The 24,897-nt window shown below is 50.0% G+C and overlaps 1 protein-coding gene across 3 annotated transcripts in view; it reads left to right on the top strand.

The window, feature by feature from the left end:
• PMEPA1 (prostate transmembrane protein, androgen induced 1) overlaps positions 1 to 24,897 on the top strand; it is a 48,653-nt gene that overhangs the window by 10,330 nt on the left and 13,426 nt on the right. For 2 of the 3 annotated variants that reach the window (XM_027697290.1, XM_027697289.1), the window contains exon 2: positions 5,280 to 5,318. The exons of the other annotated variant lie outside the window; for it this stretch is intronic. In XM_027697290.1, coding sequence (XP_027553091.1) covers positions 5,280 to 5,318 — 39 coding nt within the window. The remainder of the gene's footprint in view (positions 1 to 5,279; positions 5,319 to 24,897) is intronic. 3 annotated transcript variants of the gene reach the window in all.

Genomic DNA, 24,897 nt, shown 5'->3' on the forward strand with positions numbered 1-24,897 from the left:
GTTCAAACACACACACGAGGTGTGTAACACTTAATGATACTGATCACTGGTGTGTAATGCAATCAGTGGTTTATATTTCTCTGGTGTGACTTATTGGTAGCGGTATATACACACTGCACCTTTCTCAGCTTTTGCTGGGAATGCAGGTGGTGCCTGATGTGCCAGAGATGGGCTCAGACACAAGGAGAGGGGGCAGAGGCCTCTGATGGGGGTCCCGTGTGCTCTGAGCGAGGTGCAGAACAAGTACAGGGTTACAAACATGTCCTGTCCTGCTGATAGCTTTTAATCCTCATCGTTCTCAAGGGTTTTCTTGATAAATACTTCTCGACCTCCACTGACTTGCCATCCAGGCCTGAATCGTAAGGAACAATAAACGTAATGGACAGACTCGATTTAATAGATGCACTATGAGCTTTTTATTAGTGCAGCTTTTCACAAAAAGAAAGGAAAAAAAGATGACTGCATTTATTTAGTGGAAGTGCAGAAAGCAGCTCTCTCCAAACTGAGGGAAGCATGCCTCAGTGGGCTCAGCTCAGCTCCTGGTTGTGCAGCGAGGGAAGGATCCATCCTGCTGTGCAGCCCGTGGAGCGCTGGGTGGTCTCGAGGGGGTTTAACGGTGCGTGCGGATGCTCAGGAATTTCTCTTTTGACTTGACCGTGGGGTTTTGCTGCTCTTCAGACCACAAGTGCACTCCAGTCACAGCAGGTTCATGGGTTTGGAGATGCCTTTCATCCCCTCCTCCTGTTCTTGCAGGGTGCTCGGGAGGGGATCTCGCAGCCGTGTGTCTTCCTTGGTTGCGTTTCTCGAGATTTGCAGACCCACATTAAGCGTCTATTAAATTAAGCAAAATGGCCTTTAGAAAGCTACATTTCAAGTGGAAGAAATGCTTTATGTAACATAGGGGTATGTGAGGGGACCTAAATACAAGCTTAAATTGGCAGTTACGAAAATAGGTATAATTGGGTTTTTGCACAGTGATTTTACAGCTTCTGAGTTTAATGTCCTGATGAAATCCTGCATCCAGTCCAGGAGCAGTGCAGCCAAGGAGATGGGGGTTGAGGAGCCCAAGTAATGGGACTTGTTCTAGGAACAGCCTTGCCCTCGATTGCAAAACTGGACACACCTGTCATTTGCTGAGGCTCTGCTCTGTCTGAAAGGTGTCTGGAGCAGTGGTTCCCTCTTGCCTGTGTTTGCCCTTTGGTCTTTCCCCTCAGGGAGGGGTGTCAGGGCTGGGAAAGGGATGTCTCTTACTATGGTTGTAACTACTTGCAGGTGAAAAATGCAGCTGTACCCTCCTAACTGGGCACATGCCAAGAGCTGCAGCTTTGTTTTCCAGGCTGATCAATGGAGTTCATTTAAGTTGTTGGGTAATTTAGTAGCTGGAGGCACTTCTGTGGGCTTGGCGTGAGAGTGGCTGCCTCACTTCCCCCCTCAGGAAGGCTGGGAAGGGTTTCCCTCTGAACCCAGGCTTCCCTGGCTGTGGCTGGGGCCAGGTGATGCTGTGGGGCTGTCACCCAGCCATTCTGGGATCAGGAGCCTGAGGAAATGGAGGAAATCTCATTTTGACCTTGCATCCTCATATTAATCCCGATAGTCTTTCCTGTTTTAATAGTTAAAGCCTTTCCATTCTTCTGTCTGGAGAGATGGCACGTTGGCTCTCTTGGGAAGAGATTGACCCATCCTCTTTAGGAAAGCTGGTCCCAAAGAAATCAAGGCACCTGAGAATCCCGTTGGCAGGAATTGGAAGAATAATTTTTTTATTTGGTATATCTTTAACCACTTAGGCCTTAGAGCTGGTTTCCTTTCTAGCTTACTTAGGGTCTTGCAAGGATGAAAAAAATCTGTTGCTTTCCTAAGTGTCTTAGCCAACGCATGGGAGGAAAGCCTGGCACTGTGAGACAGGGCGGAAGAAGCTGAGATAGGATTTGCTGCTTCTTTGAAACTGTCCCTTTTTAATTGTCCAAACAGCGTTTCAAAGAAAATCTCTGCTCTTCTCTATCTTCTTCCAGCATTATAATTCTATATAATCACTTTTCTTTCTCTAAAAGAATAGAGCGTGATTTATTTTTTCTTGCAGAAGGAAGAAGGGATAAATTCCAGATGTTGCTGGGATACACTTTTTGCCTCTGTTTAATGTTTAGTGGCTTTCAGTAAACAGGCTGCAAGAGGTGGGGCTGATGTTTTTATTCCAGGACAAATCATCTACAACAAATCCCATCTGCTGATGGGATAGGGGGGAGCGTATCTTGGGTGTGACCTGGTGGGGTTGGAGATGATCCTGGCTTTCCTGCCGTGCAGAAAGGCAAGGAAGGCTGAGGCTGGTCCAAGTGGTCCTTTGGGGTCTTTGCTCCTTGTCTTTCAGGGTATTCACCCTCCCCTTCCCACCTCAGTGCCAAGCTCCAGCTCCATGAGTGAGAGACACTGTGCGGGGTTGGATCCCCTGCCCATGCCCTGGTGTGGGAACAGGCACTTCTGCTTTCAACTGGCACCGGGATTTTTGGAGAGCAGCTCTGCTCTGAAGGGTGGAGAGGGCTGCCACGTCCTGCATGCCATCATCCCACATGGGATGCTCAGTTTAGCGGGACTCTCCTGGCCAGCCAGGCTGTTTTGGTGCCCAGCAAAGAGCATCCATGTGCTCTGCACCAGCATGGGGCTGGATCCAGGAGCTGGGCTCTGCGGACAGGCAGCCCTTTTCCCTCCTCCCACAGCTAAGACCTGTCTTTTCAGTGCATGCCATGCTTTGCAGCCTTCTTGCAGGCTAAACCAGCAATGATTTTCCAGCATGTGTTGCACAGAGGCGTTGTGGGACCAACACGGCAGCTCCGTTCCCTGTTTCATGTTTTCACCTGTTTAGGCGAAGCACATCTCTGTTTTGTTGGCAGCCTGTTGGGTTGCACAAACAGTGTAAGACAAAACCACGAGCAGGTGTTGGTCCAGCCAGTGTAATTACTGGTTCCTTGCTGCTGCTGCTGGTAGGCAGACAGTGTGAGCCACCCTTCACATGGAGCCGTCTGGCAGGACTGCGGCTGCAGAAGGGCTCCGGGCACCGATCCACCGGGAATATGCGCCGACGGCTCAGCCACTCCCTGTATCTCTTCCCTGCTGCCGATTGCATAAAAAAAGTTATGCATATATGGAGGGAGGGAGGAGAGCTGAGGGTGGCTCTGGTCAGGTTTAAAGCACCGACTTTATGTGCCAATTCTCATTTGCATTTAAAAAGTTGGCAAATGCGTGGCTGAACCTAAAGGGCAGATGTGAGGATGGGAGAGGCAGGAGTGCTCAGGGAGAAGGGAGAAGCAGCATCCTAAAATCCTGTCTGGCTTCAGAGGGTTCAGCTTGTTTCTCCCACACATCCCAGACCATCACCAAACATTTTGGATGAGGCAGGGTGATGTGCCTTTGTGTGCACAGGGTGTCACACCTGGGGTGTGCACAGCACTGCATGCTGAGCACCAGTGGGGGCATTGCCTGGGCTGTGGAGTGGGGAGAGATGTTGCTTTCTACCCTTTTGGAAATTTAACCAGAGAAAAGCTGATCCTGATCCAACCAGCTGCAGACATGGGGGCTCTTTTTTTCAATGTCTAAATTTGACTCCCACCCTTTTGGGCCTCCCAAGCCTTTTTTGGCATCCACTTGTTCTCAGCCTTTACTTTTTCCTTTTGGGACTCCCACCCCTTTTTGGCCTCCAGTCTTCTTATGGCCTTTCACTCCTTTCCAGCCTCCCACCCCTTTTCGGGCTCTGTGCAGCGAGCTGGCTGAGGAGGAGGAGGAGGAGGTCCGAGCTTGTTGCCACACGTCGGTGTTTGGCTCGGCAGAATTCCTTTCTTCCCTTTCCCGTCACGGTCGGTGTCAGTGCCCGTTCCAGCAGGGGGGTGGTGGTGCACAAGGGCCTGGAGGCTCTCAGAGCCCATGTGCATTCAGGTGACACCACACTCTTGCACGATCACTTTTGAACACCTGCATGTGAAGCATTGATTTGCAATGTCTGAGCTCATCCCTTTGAATCAGGCTGACTTCACCTCAGTGAGCCGACTCCGATCCCTTGTTATTTAGCGGTAATTTGCAGCAACTCTCTGACCCTTAATCTTTTCCTGGGGTGCGAAAGTTGCTTATCTCTGTCCTCTCAGGTGCATGGAAGGTAGCTTTTTAAAGCTTTATTTGGGAGCAACCATGTGTTGATATAACCCCTTGGACCTCCCAGCCTGCTCTGCTGCCACTGTGGGAGCGTGCGGTGTGTCTGCAGCCCTGGTGTGGTGTGTCTGGCAGGGACACACTTGCTGTCTGTTGGGTTAAAGGCCACTTTTATAGGCCAGTAGGACTCCTTCAGATCAGACTGTACTAATTAGTACCAATTAACCATTATCAGTGACAGACAGTTCTTATGGGCTTCATAAAAAAGTCCTGCACACGTGTTTCTTCGGTGAAGCCCCTGGGGGATGCAGAGCACTCACCCGGCCCACAGTGTCACAGCTTGTCAGGCACTGGGGTTGTGCTGGGGGGGTCGGGAGGGTCCATATCCCATGACCCCCTCAGTTTTGCAGGTAGTCACACACTGCTCACTGATGGGCGAGAGAGAAGTCATGAGCTGTCTTTTATCGCAAACTTTTGGCTGCTTTGTTCTCCTCACTTGAAAATACATCTGCTGGGCACTGCGTCTGGGGTGTTGTGCAAGATTTTGCTGTGGGTCTTCCTCTTCAGCACCCCACAGCCCCCACTGGGGGGTGGGGTGTCAGGAGACCCTGAGCTTTCACCCAGGCTCAGCAGTACATGGGGCTCAGCTACCAGTGTTTGCAGAGGAGACAGAACATGACAGATAGCCCACCAGTGCTTTGAAGTGCAGAGTGCTGCCCCGGGGCCATGGACAGGCAGTCTGGCACTCTTGAATGTGGCAGAGAGGTCTCTGGGGTGGGCTGAGTGATCACAGAAACTTCACAAACCTCTGTAAGGCTGAATTCAGCATGCCACCAGGTGAGATGGCCGCGGGTGGAGGAGAGCGGTCCTGGGGAGGTCCATGTGGGGGAGAGAGAAACAGGACCTTGTGCAGCAATGTCTGGTGTGGGAAAAGCATGTGGGGTCTAACCAGGAGTGGTGGCACCTGGCTCGGGGTGGCTTTGTTCCTCCTGGAGGTGGTAGGTTTGGGTGCAGGTGTCAGCCATGGCTGGTACGGGGGAGCTCTGCCAGGACGAGTCCCCAGGAGGGAGCTGGGGTGTGTTGCAGCCGGTCGGAGGTGGCTCCCATCACTGACGGATGCTTTCTGTTTTTCTCTCAAATGTCTCCAGGCACTGAATGTTTAGGTCGCACCTTTCCAGGTAAACTGGGTAAGTGAAGTATTTCAAGAGTTGCCAAGATCTAATTACGAAGGCTGATTGCATGATTGCAGCTGCTGTACCGTAAACACCCCGGTTACTCACTCCACGGAACGGGTGGGACGTTGCCTGGCCCCAAGAGCAGCAGGTACCTGCTGTTTGGGTGCAGAGGGGGATGCAGTGTTGTCTTCAGTGGCTGACTGTGCAAACCTGCTGTTTTTTGACTATCCATACCTGGCTGCACTTTGGTAATCCTGGATGGGATTTTTTTCTTTTGCTGTTCAATGTAGAACCATCTTCAAAAGCTGAATGTCTTTTTAAGCACCAGTACTCTTCCATTTGCTGATACTCTGGCAAACTAATGAGCAGCACTACATCGAGGACAGAAACTTTCATTGTATTTTGTGAAAGTAGTTTGACAGTCTGAACCCTTTAACATCATGGGATGTGAGACTTCCCTCGAGTGTGGCTGGAGCTGCCTGTGTTCAGCACAGACAAAATGAGGTGTTGGGAGCCCTGTTGAACCAGGCTGCTGGATTTGAGCTGAACCTGTTTGAAAAATAGCTTTTGCTGTTTTAAAAAGACATTGTTATAGCATCTATGTGTCTGTCTCTCAGTTTAGAATCGAGTTTATGACAGTGCCCCAAAAGTAAAGTGTCTTTGCTCAAATGTGGAGTCCCAAGCCTGCTGGGAAAGGACCAGCAAAATAAAGTGTTAACAAGTGGTGAATAAATGATTTTAATAAATGGCTAATCAATTGCTATAGAGCCTGGGAAGTCAATAGAGCTTATGACCTTGGCTTATAACCACACTCAGATCTTTAACTGGCTTATAATGCCTACAGATCATTCATTAGGCTTTTATCAAGCATCAATTAGTAAAAGTCATAATCTAAAATAAGACAAAAAAAGAATTATTTCAGTTGCATTATTTCGAGCCTGATGGCAGAATTTGGTTCCACAGCAGAATAGTCCTTATTTGTGCAAAAAAGCTGTGAGACACCACCGGTCCCCCAGCAGCCTTATCTTGGTGCAGACATCAGGCAGGAGAACTGCAGGAGCCAGAGGGTGGGATGAGCCCCAGTGCTGGGACACTCACACCAGTCCATAGGGAAACTGTCCTGCAGCAGGCAATGGTTTATTTGTATTTATTTTATATTAATGCCTTAAGATTTCAGCAGGTAAGCCGGGCAGAGGGAGCCCCGGTGTCGCTCATGGTGCTCTGAGCAGCTGCTCGGGGCGTTTTTCGCTCCAGCAAAAGGTGTTTGCTGTCACTCGACTGTTGTAAAACTCGCACCCGTTCTCTTGTCCTGTGATTTGGGAAGGCATGTGAGCGGGGTTGTGTTCTGGCTGTGCTGCTCTTCCTGCTTTCCCTGGTCTTCCCTGTCCCATTTTGTGTGTGTGTGTTTGTGCCTCGGGGAGGGAGGCAGAGATGCAAGTGAAAACATGCGGTTTTCTTAGAATATAAATAACAGAAAATTAAGCATAATTTCTGTTTGTTGTAGAGTCGTTCCCTGCAGTCTCCAGTTGTTTGCTCCTTTGCCGCGCTCTTGTACTCTTTGGGTTTTTTCATCTTACCAGATGGATGCTATTTGGAGTGTGCTGTAGGACACTTTAGGGATCTTGCTGCGGGGTTAATTGTGCGCCCAGCGAAGAGCTGTGCTTGCAGACATCAGTGCATGCCCGGGCTTCTGAAAGCCCCGGCTGCCAGACGGGGCTGCCTCTATCAGACGGCTTTTTGCCTCGCCTTTGTTGTCTGGGTCCTTGTCTGCAGCTCCAGCCTGGGCCAGCGTTCCCAGACATCGCCACCTCCACCATCCGCTTCCTCCCGGAGCGCCCTGGTGCTGCCTGCGGAGCCGGGACCCCCGGGCAGAGATGCCCGTGCCCATCCCTGGGATAAAGCTCTGCACGTGGTGGGGCAAAACACCAACCCTGGGCAGGGAGCACCACCCCAGACCGACTCAAAAGGGAGGTTTAGCTTTCTTTGGGCTTTTTTCTTGGGTGTTTTAAGTATTCCACCATCTCCCTGGTAACTCCGGGGTGTCTCTGGTGTGGATGTCAGACTCTTGGATTTCTGTAAATGACTTGTGGATCCTTCTCTTTCCTGCTGAGAGGGATCAGTGTGGCTGAGCATGGTGAGGCACTGCCATTCTCCCCCTGTACACGGAGCAAAAAGGGGTGCTGCAGTTTCTGCTGGGTTTTGTGTCGGCTGTCCTGCTTCTCACAAAGAGTGGCTGGGAATGGATGTGGAGAGGGAAGAAGGAATACTCTCAGCAAGGGCTGAAATGGCTATTCATCTGATTTAGGAGGAGATGCCATCCTTGAACTCTGTAAAATCAAAGGGCAGGGTGGAGGGTTTGCACAAAACAAAATTCACATAGCTAAACATGTAACTACATGAAAGTATGTGATTTCTTAGAGGTTTGGGTGAATTCTGTCTGAGAGAAGCTGGGTCATGCTCTGCATTCACTGCAGTGCTCCCCTGTGAAAATGCCAATACACACCGTTCTTTGTTTTATTGTTGTGGGTTTGGGCATTTTGTTATATTAGTCTTAAATGGGTTTGTTTCCATAGCTGCATACTGCTGATAAAATCCCAGTGTAGGATCTCTCAGTCTCTCCGTGCGTGTGTACCAAAATAAATCACAAGCAGTTGTCAGAAGAAGAGCTGCTGCCATGGCAGGTGCCAAGCTGTGAGGAGGTTGGGGCTGGACCCTGCTGAGACTGCAGGTGTGTGACATCCCATCCCGGTGCCACCACGCAGTGTCCTGCCACAGCTCCCAGCCTCGTGGGCAGCATTGGTGCCTTGGTGGTCCCAGGGACCTGGAGCACCTGAGGAAGGAGCTGCTGCAGGAGAGGTGATGTTTTGGAAATGGGGTAGGAAGCAATGGAGGCAAGGGGAGTAGAAACTCCCTGACCCTCACCTTTTTTTCAGGTAGAAAGGTATGGTCGTGGTAGGGTATGCAGTTGAGGATTGGCATCAGGTGGCTGCCAGGATAACAAAACTCCTCTCTTGCTCTGAATTCACTGTATTCACCATCAGCTGTTAGTATTTCACCTCTCATCAGAAGGGGGTGGGTTTTTCATGGCTATTAAAACTATCTCAGGGGCTGGGGCTGGTTTTGCTCAGCTTCACACTGTAACTCCAAAGGTCTAGCCTGGGCCAGTGAGCACTGCTGATGCCCAGGGTGGTGCCACACCAGTGCCACCGTGGGTCACAGTGCTTTCACTGTCTGTACAGCCAGGTTGGAGCACATCTTCTGGCAGAAAACCCAGTTTTTGAGAGGTACTTATCTTTCCTTCAGGAAGAGTGAAACTAATGGTTTTTGTTTTCCCCAGAGTCCTGACCTGCAGGTTGGCAGGTTTTGGTGCAGGTCCAGCCCCACTGTGTGCTGGGTGTGCTCAGGGCAAGGTGATGCTCCTGGTCCCTGCAGTGGCATGGTCAGGGCATGGCCAAGGGCATGGCCAGGGCGTGGGAGCACCTGAGTCCTTGTCCTGAGGGCACGTGGGGGGCAGCTGGCCCAGAGTGCTTCCCCTCACTGCTCTGCCAGGGATGTCCTTAACCCCCCCCGATGCTCTCTCTCCTTTAATGCATCTTTTTAAGTACTGGGTAGTAGTGTTTTCTCTCTGGCAGAGATGAACAGAGGGCTTTTAATAGGTCTTTTGTTTTCTCTCCGTGCAGTTCCCTGGCAGTAACCTGCCATTTGCTCCAGCATTTATTTAGGGTATTTGTATTTTTATATGTGAGGACCTCAACACTGAGAAGCCAGGGGGTTTGTCCAGGGTCACACAAGAAATATGTGGCAGAGCTGGGGCTCGGCTTTGGCTTTTCTGAATGTTGAGCTGCTCTCTGGGCTTGGCAGAGTGGGAATGCCTTGGTTTGTCCCGTTTTAACTGAGCCAGACAGGGAGGGAAGAAAATAAAGGCTCTGTGGAAGGAAGCATATTTTTTTTGCTCTCCCCTGTTGGCAGTCTGCATGGAGCTAGAATTGCACGATCAGTGTGTTCAGGAGCGTGAGGACTCTATGTGTGAAATACACGGAGGCAAAGGGAAACCCGGGGCTGGTCAGGCTGGAAATCGGACGGGCTCCTTCATTTGCACTGATTCCAGCTGCGCTGGGGACTGGGAGCTGCCCTGGAAACTCAGCCCTGCGCTGGGGAGGAGGGGTGGGCTGTGCGTGCCTCCCCTCCCCGAGCAGGCGGTGGGTTTTTTGGGGCGATGCTGTCGGTGGCTGCAGCTGGGATCGCCTCGTGCTCCTGCCCCGCAGCGCTGTGTGCCTGCCTTGTCTGAGGCAGCCCCAGCACAATGCTCGCCTTCACTCCCCGTCAGACTGGAGGTCTAGACGGTCTCCCTGCCTTTTGTTATCAGGGTCACAGGTTAGGGAGCGTTCCCAGCTCCTTTTCCCTCCGCTGGCCAGGAATCCTTCCCAGAACCGAGTGCTCTGCTCAAGGCCTGCAGAGGGGACCCCTCCGGAGGGAGTCACCCCACTACCCAAATGCACTTAGACTGAAAATTATTGTGGCAGCTCCCAAAAAGAAATGTGCTTTTGAAATGCAGTCGGGATCACCCCCACTCCAGTTCTTGCCGGCACAGATGCTCAGCTGACACCAGCTAAATAGAAACCTTTTAGCCCTTGCCAGTAAGTCTGGAGCAAACTGCCAAAAAGCATCGAGGACCAAGATACAAAACGAAGTCAGGCCTGAGCAAAGTACTTGCAAAGGAAAGATGGAACTGATGTGCTCTGTCTCTTGATTTTTAGCACATGAGATGCTTCAGTCTCGAGGTTTTGTTAAAATACAATGGTGGCATTTTAAAGGTTTTCAGCAGATACAAAGCAAGTAAGTCCCCTAGCAACAAAGGGAAGGTTTTTTTGCTTAATGCAGACTTTTTTTAACATGTAGCATTTGGGATTTTTTTTCTCTCTCCTTAAATCAAGGATAGGTTTGGCTGAAGGAGAAGTTTTTAGTTGCTTTTAGACATGAGACTTGAACGCTTCATGTGCATCTGCTTGTTGCCCCTGCCCCAGCCCACCCTGGCAGGCTGAGCTCTCCTGCAGCATCAGCCTTCCCCTGGCCAGGAGGTGCCTCTGTGCTGCAGCCCCTTGCTTGGGGTGGGAGGCAAAGAGGAAAGAACAGTTTGGTTAAAAGTTGGGAGCAACTTTTTTTCTTCTTCCTGGCAAGAAGACATAACAGAAAAAAATTGGCAGCTTCACGCTTTTTATTATTGAATTAAAATCTGTTAAATAATATCAGAGAGCCAAAACCTGGAATCGCTATTAGGCACTGCTCTTGGTGAAGTGAAACACTTCTGGATCTGGCTCACTTCTGCATTTCGTGTGTGTGTGCATGTGTATCATGTGTGAAGAATGAGTCTGTGAAGCTCAAATAGAGGGTTTTAAACAGAAATAACGCTGGCAGCTCTTTCTCCCTGAATCCAAGGCTATTATGTGTCTGGCTCTGGCCAACATGAATTGCAGAGGAAGTTCATGTGAACTCCATGGCTGATTTGGCAGCTGCACAGCCGTGCCGGGTGCGAAGCCCAGGCGCTGTTGAGCAGCAGCGATGACATTTTTTGGTGTCTGGTGATTTACCTCTTTGCAGAGGGTGAGGGGGGACCAAGGGAGCCTGTTTCCCACCCCAGTCCTGGCACTTGCAGTGCTGCTGCAGGAATGGGCACTTTGGGTGGTGGTGGCCCAACTTCTTCCCCAAAGCTTCTTCTGTGATCCCAGGTGCTCCCGTTCTTGGGTGAATGTCACTGGCTTGCGCTGCCTGGAGCACATGGGCCATCCTGCTCACAGTGGTGGAGACCCTGCAGCACCCAAACCTGCCCCTCTTCTCCTGTGGAAATCCTCATGCAGCACTGGGAGCACAGTGCACCTGCGTGCACCACGGCAGCAGGAACAATTTGGGGTTAATTCCTCTGTGAACCCGCAATGCACCAAATGATGCCGCTTGTATGGGGCGTGGGGGGAAATAATGTTAAATTAAACTCTCCATAAGGGAAGAAAAGCATCCAGCCCCATTCTTTACTGCTCATTTTAGTAATTTCTTCCAGATAACCTACACATCTGTGTCAGTGCAATTAAAGCAGAAATTCTGTCTAATGAACAGTTGTAGCCCTTGGGCTATTGCGGAATGAACAATGAAGTTGGAAACAGTCTTATTAAAATAATAATTAAGAAACAAGAGTTGGGAGACAGAGGGAGGTGCAGACGAGGTGGTAGTGGGATGCTATAGGGTGAGGAGCAGAGAAGAACTGAGTTCATCCCCATTTTGAACTTCCAGGGGTGACTCCCACCATGGGCTCCCCCCAGTAGAAGGGACTGGATGGTGCAGTTGGACCCTGGGGCTGGGCACAGCCCGACTCCTTCCCTTGCCAGGGGCACGTGGTCATGCCATGGCACAACAAAACAGTGTCTAAAGCCAGTCTTGCACTTGGGTAAAAGCGTTGCCCCGGGGGTGCTGTCGGCCTGTGGGCACTGGCTTTGTTGTGAGCAGCGTTAACTGTCCTGTTCAGCAGATCACCTATTTTGTCTATATATTTTATTTTGAGGTTTTTGGTTCTTCATCAGCTGATAAAGCTCAGAGAGGGAGAAGAATGTTTTTTGTGTTAGACAGGATTATATCTTGTTTTACCTTTTCCAGAAAATGGTCCTTTCTCAGTAAAAAAAACAATGCTGTGCACACCCACATAGTTTGTTTTAACCTTCCTTTTTCTCTTGCTTTGCTGAGGACAGGGACTAACCAGGCTGAACTGTGTCAGTGATGGGGACTGGCCAATTTTTCTCATGTGATATAGATTGTTCTTTTGTTTTTAAATAACACTGAAGAGAAATTTTTTGTTTGTATTTAACCCTTGGGATTATGATAGTGTCTCTCCACGAGTTATCATTTTATGCCAGTAAAACAGTTAAAACTTGGAGCTGGCTTTTTCAAACTTAGTACACGCTTATTTAGAAATGCATGTGCTGCAGAAAGCTACTGACATCTCAGATTAATAAAATAAATAAATAAAAAAAGCAAATGCCATAAAAAAAGAAGCCAGACAAATCCCACTGGAATGATACATTGGAATGATTTTAGTGGGATTTATATCTATGAGCTGTGGGGTTTTTGTGGTTTTTTTCTTTTGAAATGGTTGTGAACCAGAGTGATTACTTATCATTTTCATTTTAACTCCATCTGACAAATCGTTTTAGATGGAGAAAGCAATACTGCATCTTTAAATGGCTACTCTGTCAGCGCATCTTGCAGGGCTTTAAATGCCCTTTGTTATCGCAGTCTAGACAGGACGCAGGCGGAATATTTGATATGTTATAAGGCAAAGATGTGACAAGGTTGAATTAATTTACCGGCTTATTTAAAACCGAATTTCAAAACATTTTTCCTTACAAACTTGTCTTTTTTTTTCTCCCTATCCTATATTTTTTTTTCGAAGTTAGTACAGTATGTTTCAACTGTTTAGACTGGGAGAGGAGACATTGGCTTACTGCAGCCTGCAGTACTTTAATTGCCCTTTTTATGACTGTCTAGACATCATGCAGATGCATGTTTGTGGTGAGAAGACATTTCCCCCTCTGGTTATACGATAGTCTGAAACCTTTACATTCCCTATCTCCTTACCCCCTCTGCCTCGGAATGCGCTTTACTCTCTCCATCCCTGAAAATCACTTTTTCCCCTCTTGTTTTATTTTTTGAAGGACACTTCAGCCCCCGTTTTCCTGCTCTTTCTGGCGTGCTGGTTTGCAGATGCTGGTGCTTTAGGGGGGGATGAAGGTGCGAGGAGGGGGTTACTCCCGGGTCACACTGCAGCGGGCACAGCTGGGGGTGTCCCCGCACCCCCGTATTTCGGTGTGGGTGCGGGTCCCCGGCCGCGGGCGCTCCGCCGGTGTAAGAATGAACATTTCAGCGAGGTTTGAATGGGTGCGGGAGTTTTAGTTATGCAAATCGATGCATTAATTAACCCCGTTGCTATAGCTACTGCTTTATTGTTAAATTCAGTGAAAAGGGGACAGGCTGTGTCCATGGATAATCCTCCCCTCGGTGCTCTGCCCCCATCCCGCCCTCCCGAGCGCCCCGCGCCCGGCGCGGGGCAGCTGCCGCCCGCATCCCATATCCTGAATCCTGCATCCCGCGGGCAGGTGCCGGGGGAGCGCCGGGCCGGGAGCGGCCGGGATGGGCCAGCCGGGGCTCCGCCGCCTCCCCCCGAGCCCATTGTGGGGGCTGACCCGGGGTCGGCTCCCCGCAGCCCCCCCGTGTGTCTGGGGCTGCGCCGGGACGGGACGGGGGAGCGGGACAATGGGGCGGCAGGAGGGACACAGATGGGCCGGGATGGAGATGGGGGATTCTCGGAGATGGGGAGGAGAGCCCGAAATGGAGATGGGGTTGCTCGGGGAGGGCAGGGGAGCCCGGGATGGGGATGCTCGGGGAGGGCAGGGGAGCCCATCCTTGTTCTTGGCCCCACATCCTGCATGTTATGGGGCTTCTCTTTGTATGCGCCCTAAAACCTGAGCATGCAACCCCCCCAACAAAACAGACTTCCCAGCAGATCTGCTGTGGGAGTTAAAACCTTTCTCAGGCTGTTGCTGCAGCTGAGGTGGAAGTAAATTTATTACCTTTAATTTTGTCAGATTTGGGGCGGTTGTACTCACCTCCCCCATTCACTCTGGTGTGTGTGTATATATATATAAATATAATTTTTTTTCACATCTCTGTGAGAGTGTGCACATGCATTCGCTCCCATCTGGTGGTGGAGACCAGTTCAGACCAGTTCAAGAGCTGAACTTGAATCCCGCGGTGACCAGATGCAGTGTGCGTGTCTGGGCATTTGCATGCATTTTGCATATTTTCTCTTTTTCCTGCGATGCATAATTATGTCTGTAACTTAAGATTGTCCTTGTTCCATGGGAGTAACTTACCTTGCCAAAGGTCACTCCTTTGCTAAGCAAAAGCTGCAGAGTGATGCAGATGATAACGGCGCTTAGGAAGCGGCAGAGGAGGGAGCGTTTCCCGCTGCTCGGCCCTGGACCGCGCTGAGGAAATCCGGTCGCAGTTCCAGCCCTGTCATGACCTGTGTGACTTTGGCCAACTTGCTCAATCTGGGTTTCGACACCCGTCTGCGAGCCGGGGCAGCCCCTGTGGCACTGCTGCCCGAGGGTGCGTGTCCTGGAGCCCCCAAGGGACCTACAGCCTCGGGGCGGGGGCCCCGGCACCGCTCCCAAAGGCTGACGGGCTCCTCACTCCAAGCGAGGTGGTGGTGGGGAACCATTTACACAGGAGAAATCCTGTAGGAGCAGAGGTTCCCTGGCTGCGGCTCGTGGTGCTTTGTGACTTCTCTGTGCCTCCACCACGTCCCTGAGCCGGGTGTTGGCGAGAGTTGATGGGTGTTGTGTTTGTGGCACTGCTGCTGTCCCTGCGTCCCTCTTGGGGTGCCCCTGCTCCAGTGCTGGTCCCACAGGACTTGCTGAGCACCGTGATGGGGGTTGGGTGCTGGCACTGGGGCACCTGACACACAGTGGGCTCCAACAGGGCTGTGGCTGAGTATGTTGGGAATTGACCAACAAATGGTTTTCCCGAGAATAAGTGGAAATGGAAACTTTCTAGGGGACAGCCAGAGTGGAGGGAAGTGGAAAGGGAGGACATCGGGGAGGGAGACCTGGTAAAACCAGTACATACAGCATTTGTTCAGCTGGGAGAGGCTGTGGTCCCTGCTGATGGCAGCTGTAAACCCCCATCTCCACTGGCTGTTGCACTGTGAGTGTCCCACATGGAGCAGGACAGCCTGTGCCATCTCACTGCTTGGCAGGCGAGGGGGATGCTTTGCTGCTCCCTGCCTTTCCGTGCAGTGCACCGGGTCCTCGTGACCTCCAGAATTAAAGTTGCCTTGTTTTGGTGGGCCTGGTGACAAGTGAATCCCATATTCCTTGGTGTCTCTGCAGCAGCAGCAGGAGGAGGGTGCAGGCTCCAACACTGTGTGACGTGGTGCAGGTGGCTGTGGCTGACTGAGGCTGCAGGTGCCCTGTCAGTGCAAGGCAACTCCGTTGCAGTGGGAGACAGGGCTGAAAGGAAGCTGGAATCGGAAACCCCATCCCTAATTGCCGTGAGCTTTCTGGAGAGGTGGCAAAGCCCTCCCTGGATGGAACACTTGCTCTCCTTGCAGCGTCCGCGTCTGGCAATTTGTCTGTCGAAACAGATGTGGGCAGCGACAAACATCTATTTCTATAACTAGAAACAAATTTGGTAATTGCCTCTTTCAACAGGACTTGCTCAAGCAGGAAATGAAATTCCTAAATGGCAGTTAGCAAAAGTATTTATAGCTAAGTTCATAAATGAGATGTGCTTTCCTTTGTCATGAGTTTCTGCTGGGTGGAAGGAAAAAAAAAACCTACAGTAGCAAGCCACATATTGATCAGGAGTGTTTCCAGCATATACGAAAATACTTATTTATTAATGTGTTTATTTTTACTGGCTGTTAGAAATACCCCTGACAAACAAAACCTGTCTGATCTTTTAGGGTCAGCTGGTAGGGTTTGATCCGGATATTGTTTATTTTCACTCATTATTTGGTAGATTTTTTTTCCTGGTTCAGGCTGCTTATGATTGCAAATGGTAAACTCTTGTTCCTGTGTCCCTCTCTGGGTGCTTATGTTCAAGGGGGGAGCGTGATGCTCTGTCCTCACCCCTGCCCAGACATCTTCCAGGCCTGATGCCATTGTGCTGCCCCTGGGGGATCAGGAGATACTCTGGATATTCTCAGCTTGGTGGGGGCCATGAGCCTTGCTCCACGTTTTCTAGTGAGCAAGCAGATTTACCTGTCTTTTAAGTGCAAAATCAAAATGACTTTATTCTTTTAATCCAGTTTAGCTGTTCTCACCCTTGAGAGTAACTTCAAAAGCAATGTACTCCTTCCAGCCATCTCGGTAGGCTGGGATCAGGCTCACCGTGCATGAAATACCTTGTCTCAAAACCCTGGACAAGGGGAGGGTGAGAGAAATAGGCACAAAAAAGGGAGAGAAGAGGTTGGCGTATGCAAGATTTTAGAGTCTGGGTGTCCCAAAGAACCTTGTTAGTTCTCATTGCTCTGAGGGAGCTGTTTCATGTCTTCAGGAGTTTCTCTAAACACGTCTCCATTTGACAGGTCTCTGCTCGGAGCCGGGAAGTGTCCCAGCTGACAGAGCTGCTGACCCAGCTCTCACGTTTGCCATTTCCGTGTAAAAGCTGAGTTCCACCGTGCCGATCCTGCCTTTCTGGCCCTTGAATGCATGTCCTGCTCCCTGCCCTGCCACTAAGCCATGCGAGCTCAGGAAGGTCACCTTTTGAAAACAGGCCCAGACTGTTGCTGTGTTTTAAGAACTAAAAAATTTTCTGAAGCTCGACCAGTCTGATGTTTCCGTGGCTATTAAGCATGAAATGGGGCCGTTTCCTTTAAAACAAACAAAACTGGGGGTGAGGTGCAGGATGAGGCTGTCATTTGTCACTGACTCAGAGGATGTGATGCTTGATTACCCAAGGTGAGAGGTGAAGAAAAAGGACTATATTAAACACAGTTATAGCCCAAGGATTGGCACTATAAACAGGACTTCTTGGGGCCCATCAGCTATTTGCCAGCAATATTTTTTCTGAACTGGCTCCTTTTTTGAGTCCCACTTGCTCCCTGTCCTCCTTCCCCACTCTCACCCTGCCGTCACTGGCTCGCCCTGTGTTGTTCCTGCTGGTTACCTCAGAACTGGCCGTGCTGAATCTGGAAATGCAGTGTAGCTGTTAACTGTACTGGTGATGCATGGAGCAGGCCCAAATCCAACGGGCTCTTCCCAGCTCTCCTGCCTGTTGTCACGGGACTGATCCTGGTCTCTTTGATGCCTCAGTGTTGCTGCAGCTTCAGGGTGCTGCTGGTTGGAGCCAACCTCAATATCGAGATCAAATTCTGTACTAACTCCAGTACTTCCCCTGCTGCCTTGTAAACAAATACAATTGCTGACAATCTGATGGGCCCTTCGTATCTGGTTTTATGGAGGTATAAGAAGATAAATGCAGCAGATGCTAATACAAAAATAGTGCAGTAATGACTTCGCCTGGTCTGATTGTTTCTAAGATGACCTAACAGACGAGTGGGGAGGGTGAGTAATCTGCCATCTGAAGTTCTTTGTTCTTTCATCTCTTCTTCCCTGTCCGCAGCCTCTGAGAGGGAGAACACTGGTCTCTTTAACGAGTGGAGCTCAGCATCTGGTGGATGAAATGGACTCTGAACCAGGAGCAGCATTCGGTGCTGCACCGTCTCTGTCAGCCTTTGGATTCCAGCTGTTGCCTGGAGCTGTTTTGGTTCTTGCTTAAATTAGAGCAGTTCAAATGTAATATTTAGCATAATGGGCACGTCCCTTTTCCAAGCAGGGCTGGGAAGGATGTGCCAGGGCAGAGCTGCTTGCACTGGGCAGTGTGGCTGCTGTGCCAGGGTATTTTCCCCCATGCTGTATGAGCAGGGAAGGGTGAGGGGTCCCACACTGACCCTGCTGCCACTCCAGTGGGATGCTGCAGAGTCTGAGTCCCTGCAGCCACTCACTGAGGAGCTGGGAGTTTATTCCCTACTGAAACCATAGCTCAGAAGGGTGACTAGATTCAGATGGCTCTTTTCAAATTCACATTCTTTAGCTTTGCATAGAAAAAATGAAATCCACTCTTTGGCTACACTGCTCAACCCACATCCTTTCACAGAGGTTTTGATGAGCATCTGGCATAACAACTGCACCTCTGCTGGACTCAGTTCTGCTGAGTTTAACCCTCAGGTCCTTCCAGGGAGCCACATGCTGCTCCAAAGTGTGCCCACATTTTGCTGTAACATCTATCCCCTGCTCTCCACAAGTATGCTTGCAGCTGGCAGGCAAAAAATCTTGGGGCAGGCAGGGCTCTAAACTGAGCACAAGGACTGGACAGACCTTAGGCCAGCTCTGTGGAACTCACTTTGGTCCAGGCCTGCTGCAGACTCGTTAAGTAACATCAGCAGTGGCCTTTCTGGTTCTCTGCTTGCAAAAGTCAGTGTGTTGGTGTGTGTAAGGCAAGGTGGTACGGGGTGTCCTCAGCTTTCATTCTCCAGCAGTGATTAGGACTTGTTTTGTGCCCTAATTATTGGGGCGTGCAAGGTAGCGGTAGGCTCCCAGCTGTTCATGGCAAGGGCTGTCCTTGTGTGTCTCCTTGTTTTTGAGGGTGCCTCTGGGCACCACTGGAGCTGTGGTGCTCTGAAATGTCAGCGAAGACTGGGGAGGGGAGCGAGTCGGGCTGTCAAGTAGCTGACAGAATGGATAAGAGTGTCTCCTCCTCCTCTGCAGCCTGCTGGTGCCCAAGCCCCTGCCCTTGCTGCTGCCTTCAGCCGGAGATGTGGGTGCTGAGAACGGCTGAAAGTCAGACCCATCACTTCTAGTTTAGGGCAGTGTCTCTGCCTACCCACTGGCAATGAGTTTCGTGCGAAGGCGGCAGCCCAGGTCTGTTGGAGAAAATGCTGGGTCATGTCCTTCATCTGCCTGTCAAAGCCCCCTGGTGGGTAGGGGAGCAGGCAGGGACCTCTGGACCAGCAGCTGAGAGGGATGTTTGCTAAAGGGTACTAATGAGCAGCCCAGGTTTTGGGTGCTGATAGACACTGATGCTGGGAGAAGGGGACCTTGGTCTGCCCCTGTTCAAGACTTGTTTTCCTCTTTGAGGGACTGCACAAGCTGCAAAGCTGAGAAGCCTTTAAGGTTACTGGCCTGAAACTGTTCTTGGCTGAAATCCTTGAGCATCCCTGCTGGTGTCCCACAAACATTTGTAAGTGCAGGATTTGGGGAGTCATGAGCAGGGAGGAAGGATGCATGGATGCTCTTCAGCTCCAAGCTTCAAATTAATGGAGGTACCAGTCTGATTTGGACTGATTTCTCCCCACCAGCTTCGTATCTCTTTTGTGTGGCTTCATCTGCACATGCCCAGGGAAAACCAGCTGTACCCTTATTTATGTTTTCTGTGTGCTTTTTTTGACGTAACTAAAGCGCTGCCATCAAGGGCTACGAGGAACTTCTTCAAATAGAAGATGCCCAAGGGTGGGGGTGGATGAAAAGATGAGAAAATTGGGAGGAGAGGGAACTGCAGTCAGGACTGTGCACATCTCTGCTGTGTCTTGCTCTGAGTCGTGCAGCCAGGGCAGCTCTGTGGATATCAGAGGTGTTAATGGAAAATCGGGGATGAAAGTGCTCGCTGCAGGTTTGTGAACACTTTTCATTAATTCATCCAGTTAATTTTGCCATGTCTGGAAAGATTCCGTGTGTGTGTAGAGACTTTCTTTTCTGGAGTGTGATGGGGATGCATGGAGGACAGTGTTGCAGTCAGTTGAACTTACCCTAAATCCCCAAGGATTACAGAAGAAGCTGGGACATGCAGTGTGACATTACAGTGTCCCCATATTTAGGCAACAGGCAGCAATTCATTTACAGATTTCAGGAGCTTCAGGACAGGCCATGACCTGACTGTCTCCAGTCCCTGGGGGCTGTGCCAGAGTCTGGTGGTGCTCACCAGGTGCTGCTGCTGGATGGTCCCCACTGAGATGCCCCACTCTGTGTCACTGCAGGCTCTCGGCCGGAATCTGTTGACTCACGGTGCTGAGTCACCTGGTGAACCAGGCTCTGTAAATAACCACGGGCACCAAGGAGCAGAAAGTGCTGCTTCACAGTTGGAGCAGGGGCTCTGGGGGCAGGCAGAGAGATGCTTTTTTTTCTCTAAGCCTCCCCGAGCTCTGTGCATGGTGCTGACAGGTATCCTGCTGCCACCCCACACACCCAAGGGCAGGTTACTGGCAGAGGGCTCGGGTGCCCTGTGCTGTAGGTTCCCTGGTCACACTTATAGGTTTGTGCCTGGTAATCACATCCTGTTGCTGGTGATCTCTTTGGCTCCATGCCTGCACCGAGAGCTGAGCTCCTTCTGCAGTCCCAGGAGGGACAAAGTTCCTCAGTGAGGCTGAGTCAGAGCTGGTCTTGTTTCTGGGCTGAGTGACCCAGGGAAACACTTTGTCCCTCTGCAGTAGCTGGACTGGGAGTCTGGGTTTAGCACTTGGCAGCTGATCTCAGTGCCTGGGGTCAGGGTGAGCACTCCTCTGCCTTGCCATGGTGCATCTCCCATGCCAGGCTTTGCTCCAACTGCTTGCCCTCTTTGGCTTCCCAGGAACCTGAATGACACCATTCCCCACCATGTATCCGTGCATTGACTCCATCCATAGGCTATGGCCTTGTCATCCAGGAGGGAGGGAGGCTGTGATGTGCCACCACTGTGGGCAAAGCCTTGCTCTGAAACCCTGGCTGGGGTGGGCAGAAGGGCTGCAGGGCAGGACGGGGCCAGGGAGCTCATGTGACCTGCCATGAGAAGTCATCCATAGCCTCTGTCTTCTGGAGAGGTGCTGCCCAGGTTTGTACCAGACTTGATTACATCTCTTTGTCCTTCAGCAGGGAAGTTAGAAAAGCCTCAGTCTGTTTGTGCCTGTTTTATTGAGGCTTGTCAGGCAGCAGCAGGAGGGATCTCTGTACAACACTGCCCCATTGAGCTGTGGTGTAAAAGTTGTTGGAAATGTGTTGGAGAAAGTGAAGATCAGAGGTGGAGGGAGGCTCAGTACATTCAGCTTTCCTTGGCTCCTTACATTAGGCACTTACAGGATTTTTCTCTGGGTACATAAGTGACATTTAATTAAAAATAATCCTTATGTACAGTGGCAGTGATGGCACACAGTGATTCAGGGGGAAATGCTGTTTCCACAGTTCTCTGAAACTTCTAAAATGGCAAAATCCGCGTTGTTCTCAGTCCCTTTTTAGTCTCCCTGACTCTTACTCACTTCCTTTTGGATTTTTCTGCTGCTCAGATTCTTATCAGTTTCTAGATTAGGGGAAAGCTTTCATTTCAAACCCACGTTCTCCCTTTGCTGTGACCTGTGCTATTGCAGATGCTGGGGCACTGCTGGAAGTTGCCCTGTGGTGGAGGGTCTGTTCCCAGCGCTCCCAAGGCTCAGAGGAGGCTTTGCCAGACTCTTCCCAGCTCTCCTCTCCATCAGGCACACAGAGCGAGCTCAAAACACAGGTTTAGATGTATTTTCCCAAAGAATGCTGGGGAAACAAGCGATAGTGGGGCTCTGATGCTGAGGGACTGTCTTGGGAGCATCCAGAAGCTGAGATGCATATTCCATCCATCCTGGGTAAAAATTAATTGTTGGCTCATTAACTTTGAACAGCGAGGCTTGTTTGGGAGGCATCTCACCCTGCCTGGATTGCCTCACACAGGCTGATGTCCACCAGGAGATGAAATCAGCAGCAGGAGTTGTTTCTCCACACCCTTAAGAGCATGTTTTGGATAGTCTGTGTGAGCTTGTGATTGGACTTATCATACTTGAACTGTCCCAGCAATGTTTCAAGTCAGAACTAAGGGATTTTTAATGGCAAAAATACCCAGAGGAAGTGAAAGGAGAAGCAAAGTGTTCTGCAGGAGATTCTCTGCTGGCTTTAATTTTGTCGCAGCAAAACAGACCTGGGCTTTAGCATGGTGCACCACAACATTTATGATGACTGGAATTGGGGTTTTTTAAAGTGTTTTTTTTCTTAGGAATCGTGGCTAGTGCAACTACATTTGTTCAGCTTAGCCATTATCTCCTCAGTAACTTCACTTGTCATCATTACAGTGTATACAGAAATTGTAATTGAATCTTAAGGATAGCTGGTTTGACCTGCAGATGTGTATTATACCTGGCTGACTACAAAGGTCATCTTGGCTGAGGCCCTGTCTGAAAGCTGTTCTGTCCACCTGTAGTAACAGCTGCAGAATGAGTGCAGCAAAATACAGGGTTTGGGGTTTTTTTTCCTCCTTTATACTTGCTGGTGGTTTAGAGCGTTTGTCTTCCTCAGATATAGCCTATGTGGAAGGAAGAGCATTAATAAAGTTTATAGTAAGCATTTTATGAACTGTAGTGTAGCTGTAAAAGGTAAGGCAATGCATTTAAAGTGTGTCCCAGCCTCACCTCCCCCGCGGCTCTCGTGAGCCCTGAGGATGTGCAGAGGCTCGGCGCTCCCAGAGTCACCGTTGACTCAAGTCACCCTCCTTGTAAAAATATTAATGAATTTTCAACCTCTGGGTGCCAGGTATTTTGTTTGTAGGCACTTGAGGAAGCTCAGAGATGCACCTTCCTGCAGCTGCTTCTGTCGAGCGGTGAGCGCGGTTCTCAGTGGGACGAGGGGGGTCGTGCCGGTGAGGTGCCCCCACGTCGGCTCTACTCGCACAAATTCCGAGCACTTTAGGGCATTATGGTCTTGGTGGCCAGGGGTTGGGCAGCAAGGACATGAGCTGCCTCCTAGATACACCTCCGAGCAGGAGAGCAGGCTTTGGGAATCAGCGGAGCCTCCGATCGCTCATTGATGTGTCCCTGTGATCTTCTGTGAAACCCTCGCTCAGGGCCACGCGTGGTTTGAGGTGGCAAGCGAGCAGCGAACGTGAAGAATGGGACGTGACAGGAGGTTTTACTCGATCACGAACACCCGGCTTCGGGATGGGGAGAATCTGGGGGGAAAATTGCTTAGTTGCAAAACGGTTGCACGCACAGCGACCGGCTCCCGGAGCTGCCGCGTCTAGACAGGAAATACGGAAAAGCAGGTTGTGTCACTTAAATGTGATGTCTGAACCTGTTAGTTTGAAACGTATTCTGGATATAAAAATTATGCAAAATTAAATTAGTGTGACCTTGCTTTGCAATTTGGAGGCGGAATATGCCCATCTTGTAAAGCCTAGTGCATTTATAACACTTCCCCTGGGGAAAATTACAGAGAGAAATGGAATGAGGTCTCTTCTAATTGAAAAGTGACAATGATTAGGAAGCCAAATACAAAATGTGTTGAGTATTTTTTTTCTTGTTTTGTTGTGTGTGTGTTTTTAAGAATACCAGTAGAATTATAAATTATGTGCTTTGCAGTGTGGCTTGTTTTTCATTCCCCAAAGGCTTTTTATTAGCATAGCAGCTGAATTGCACTTGTATAATAATGTATTAACTCAAACTTTGGGTTTTTAATGATCTTTCTTCATTAGTTTGACTGAGCTGCTTGGATAAAATCTTACTGAGTATATCCAGCTTTTCAGTGTGTTGGGTTTGTTTTTCCCTTCTGCAAATGAAGCCCATGAAGACAAGTTAAAACAGAGGGAGAGTTGGCAGAAACTTTGGTGCCTCGAGTGGGAATGAGTCTCTTGAAACTTGAAAAGCACAAATTGAGCGTGTGGGCCTTTTTTTGGTTCGGTTTGACTTTTATTTTATTTTTTCCAAAGGCCAGATTGGGCAACATGAGTGTTCTTGGGATTAAAGCTCATCTCTGCATATGGGATGGGTTTGCTCCTGGGCATGGCGAGGCTGGGCCGCTCCTCACAGCCTGGGCTTGGGATAGAGATGGGGCAGGAGGAACATCCCTGCTGGAAAGCAGAGTCCCCTTTGTTCTGGTACTCATCCTGTGCCTTCCTATTGCACCTGTTGGCAAGTGTTTTGTAATACTCCAGTTACAGGAGTCCCAGAGCACTGAATGGGGGTGGATGCGACGCAGGCGTGTTGTCCTAAACCCTGATGGAATTTCCACCCTTTCTTCTGCTTCAGGCTCTGCTGGTTCTATGTCTGTCTGTGTGTGTGGGGAGCCTGGTTTAGGTCATTTGTAAGTGACACATCTTGTGTGTGTTCCCTCCTTGGAAGGAATTAGGGCAGCGCTTCCTGATGGCCAGAACTTCACCTGGGTCACCCAAGTACCAGGACCAATTTAGCGAGGTTTGGTTCATTTAAGGGACCTCTCATCCTAGGAAAGGAACTTTCCTTTACAACTACTTCAGTCTTGTTTTTCTTCAGAAATACCTTTTTTAACAGAAAAGGAAGTTTTCCATCACTGGCTCCATTTATATTTTTTCTTGTGTTTTCTTACCGTGGCCAAAGCACATGGTGCATTTGAGGCTGAAGTGACTCATCTTCCTAAAAACTTCTGGGTTTTTTTTTCTTCTTTTTTTGTTTAGTTTTTTCTTTTCCATAAGGAATTCTGAAAAAAAATGGGCTCTGCACCCAGGCTAGGTGGCTGCTCTGCAGCATGTGAGTTGTGTTTAGAAGAAATGAGCTCTTGTTTGAGCCAGTTTCTCCAGCACAAGGCACCACTGGCAGCTCTTGGGTCCGGTCGCCTGTCATTCCCAAGGGTGAGCTGTGCTGCTTTGGGGCTGGATCAAATGGTTGGGAATCTGGGGGTTTTTTAATCCATGCTCTTCCTCTCACGGTGGCGTGGGGCACCTTGCTGGGGTTGCTGTGAAAGACCCAGAGCTTATCCTTTAAGATGCCTACAGCTGAAAGGCATTTTTAAGGCAAAACTCCTTTTGCAACGTTTGGCTTTTAATCCCTCTCTCCCCACTCCATGTGCATCCTTCTGGTGTAGAGGAGCTGCGTTTTAAGGGTGCTCCAAGTCCCTCACTCCAAGTGCCAGATAAGGCTCCTGCTTTCAAGGCATAATTCTGCTTTCTGCAGGCGGTGGGCAGTGGCAGAAATAGCTGCTGTTTAGCAGAAAGAGCTCCAAGGTAACTGGCAGCACTCACCACCTGG

This window comes from Neopelma chrysocephalum, unplaced genomic scaffold (genome assembly GCF_003984885.1).
Source record: "Neopelma chrysocephalum unplaced genomic scaffold, ASM398488v2 Primary Assembly neopelma1_119, whole genome shotgun sequence".
Classification (NCBI taxonomy): domain Eukaryota; kingdom Metazoa; phylum Chordata; class Aves; order Passeriformes; family Pipridae; genus Neopelma; species Neopelma chrysocephalum.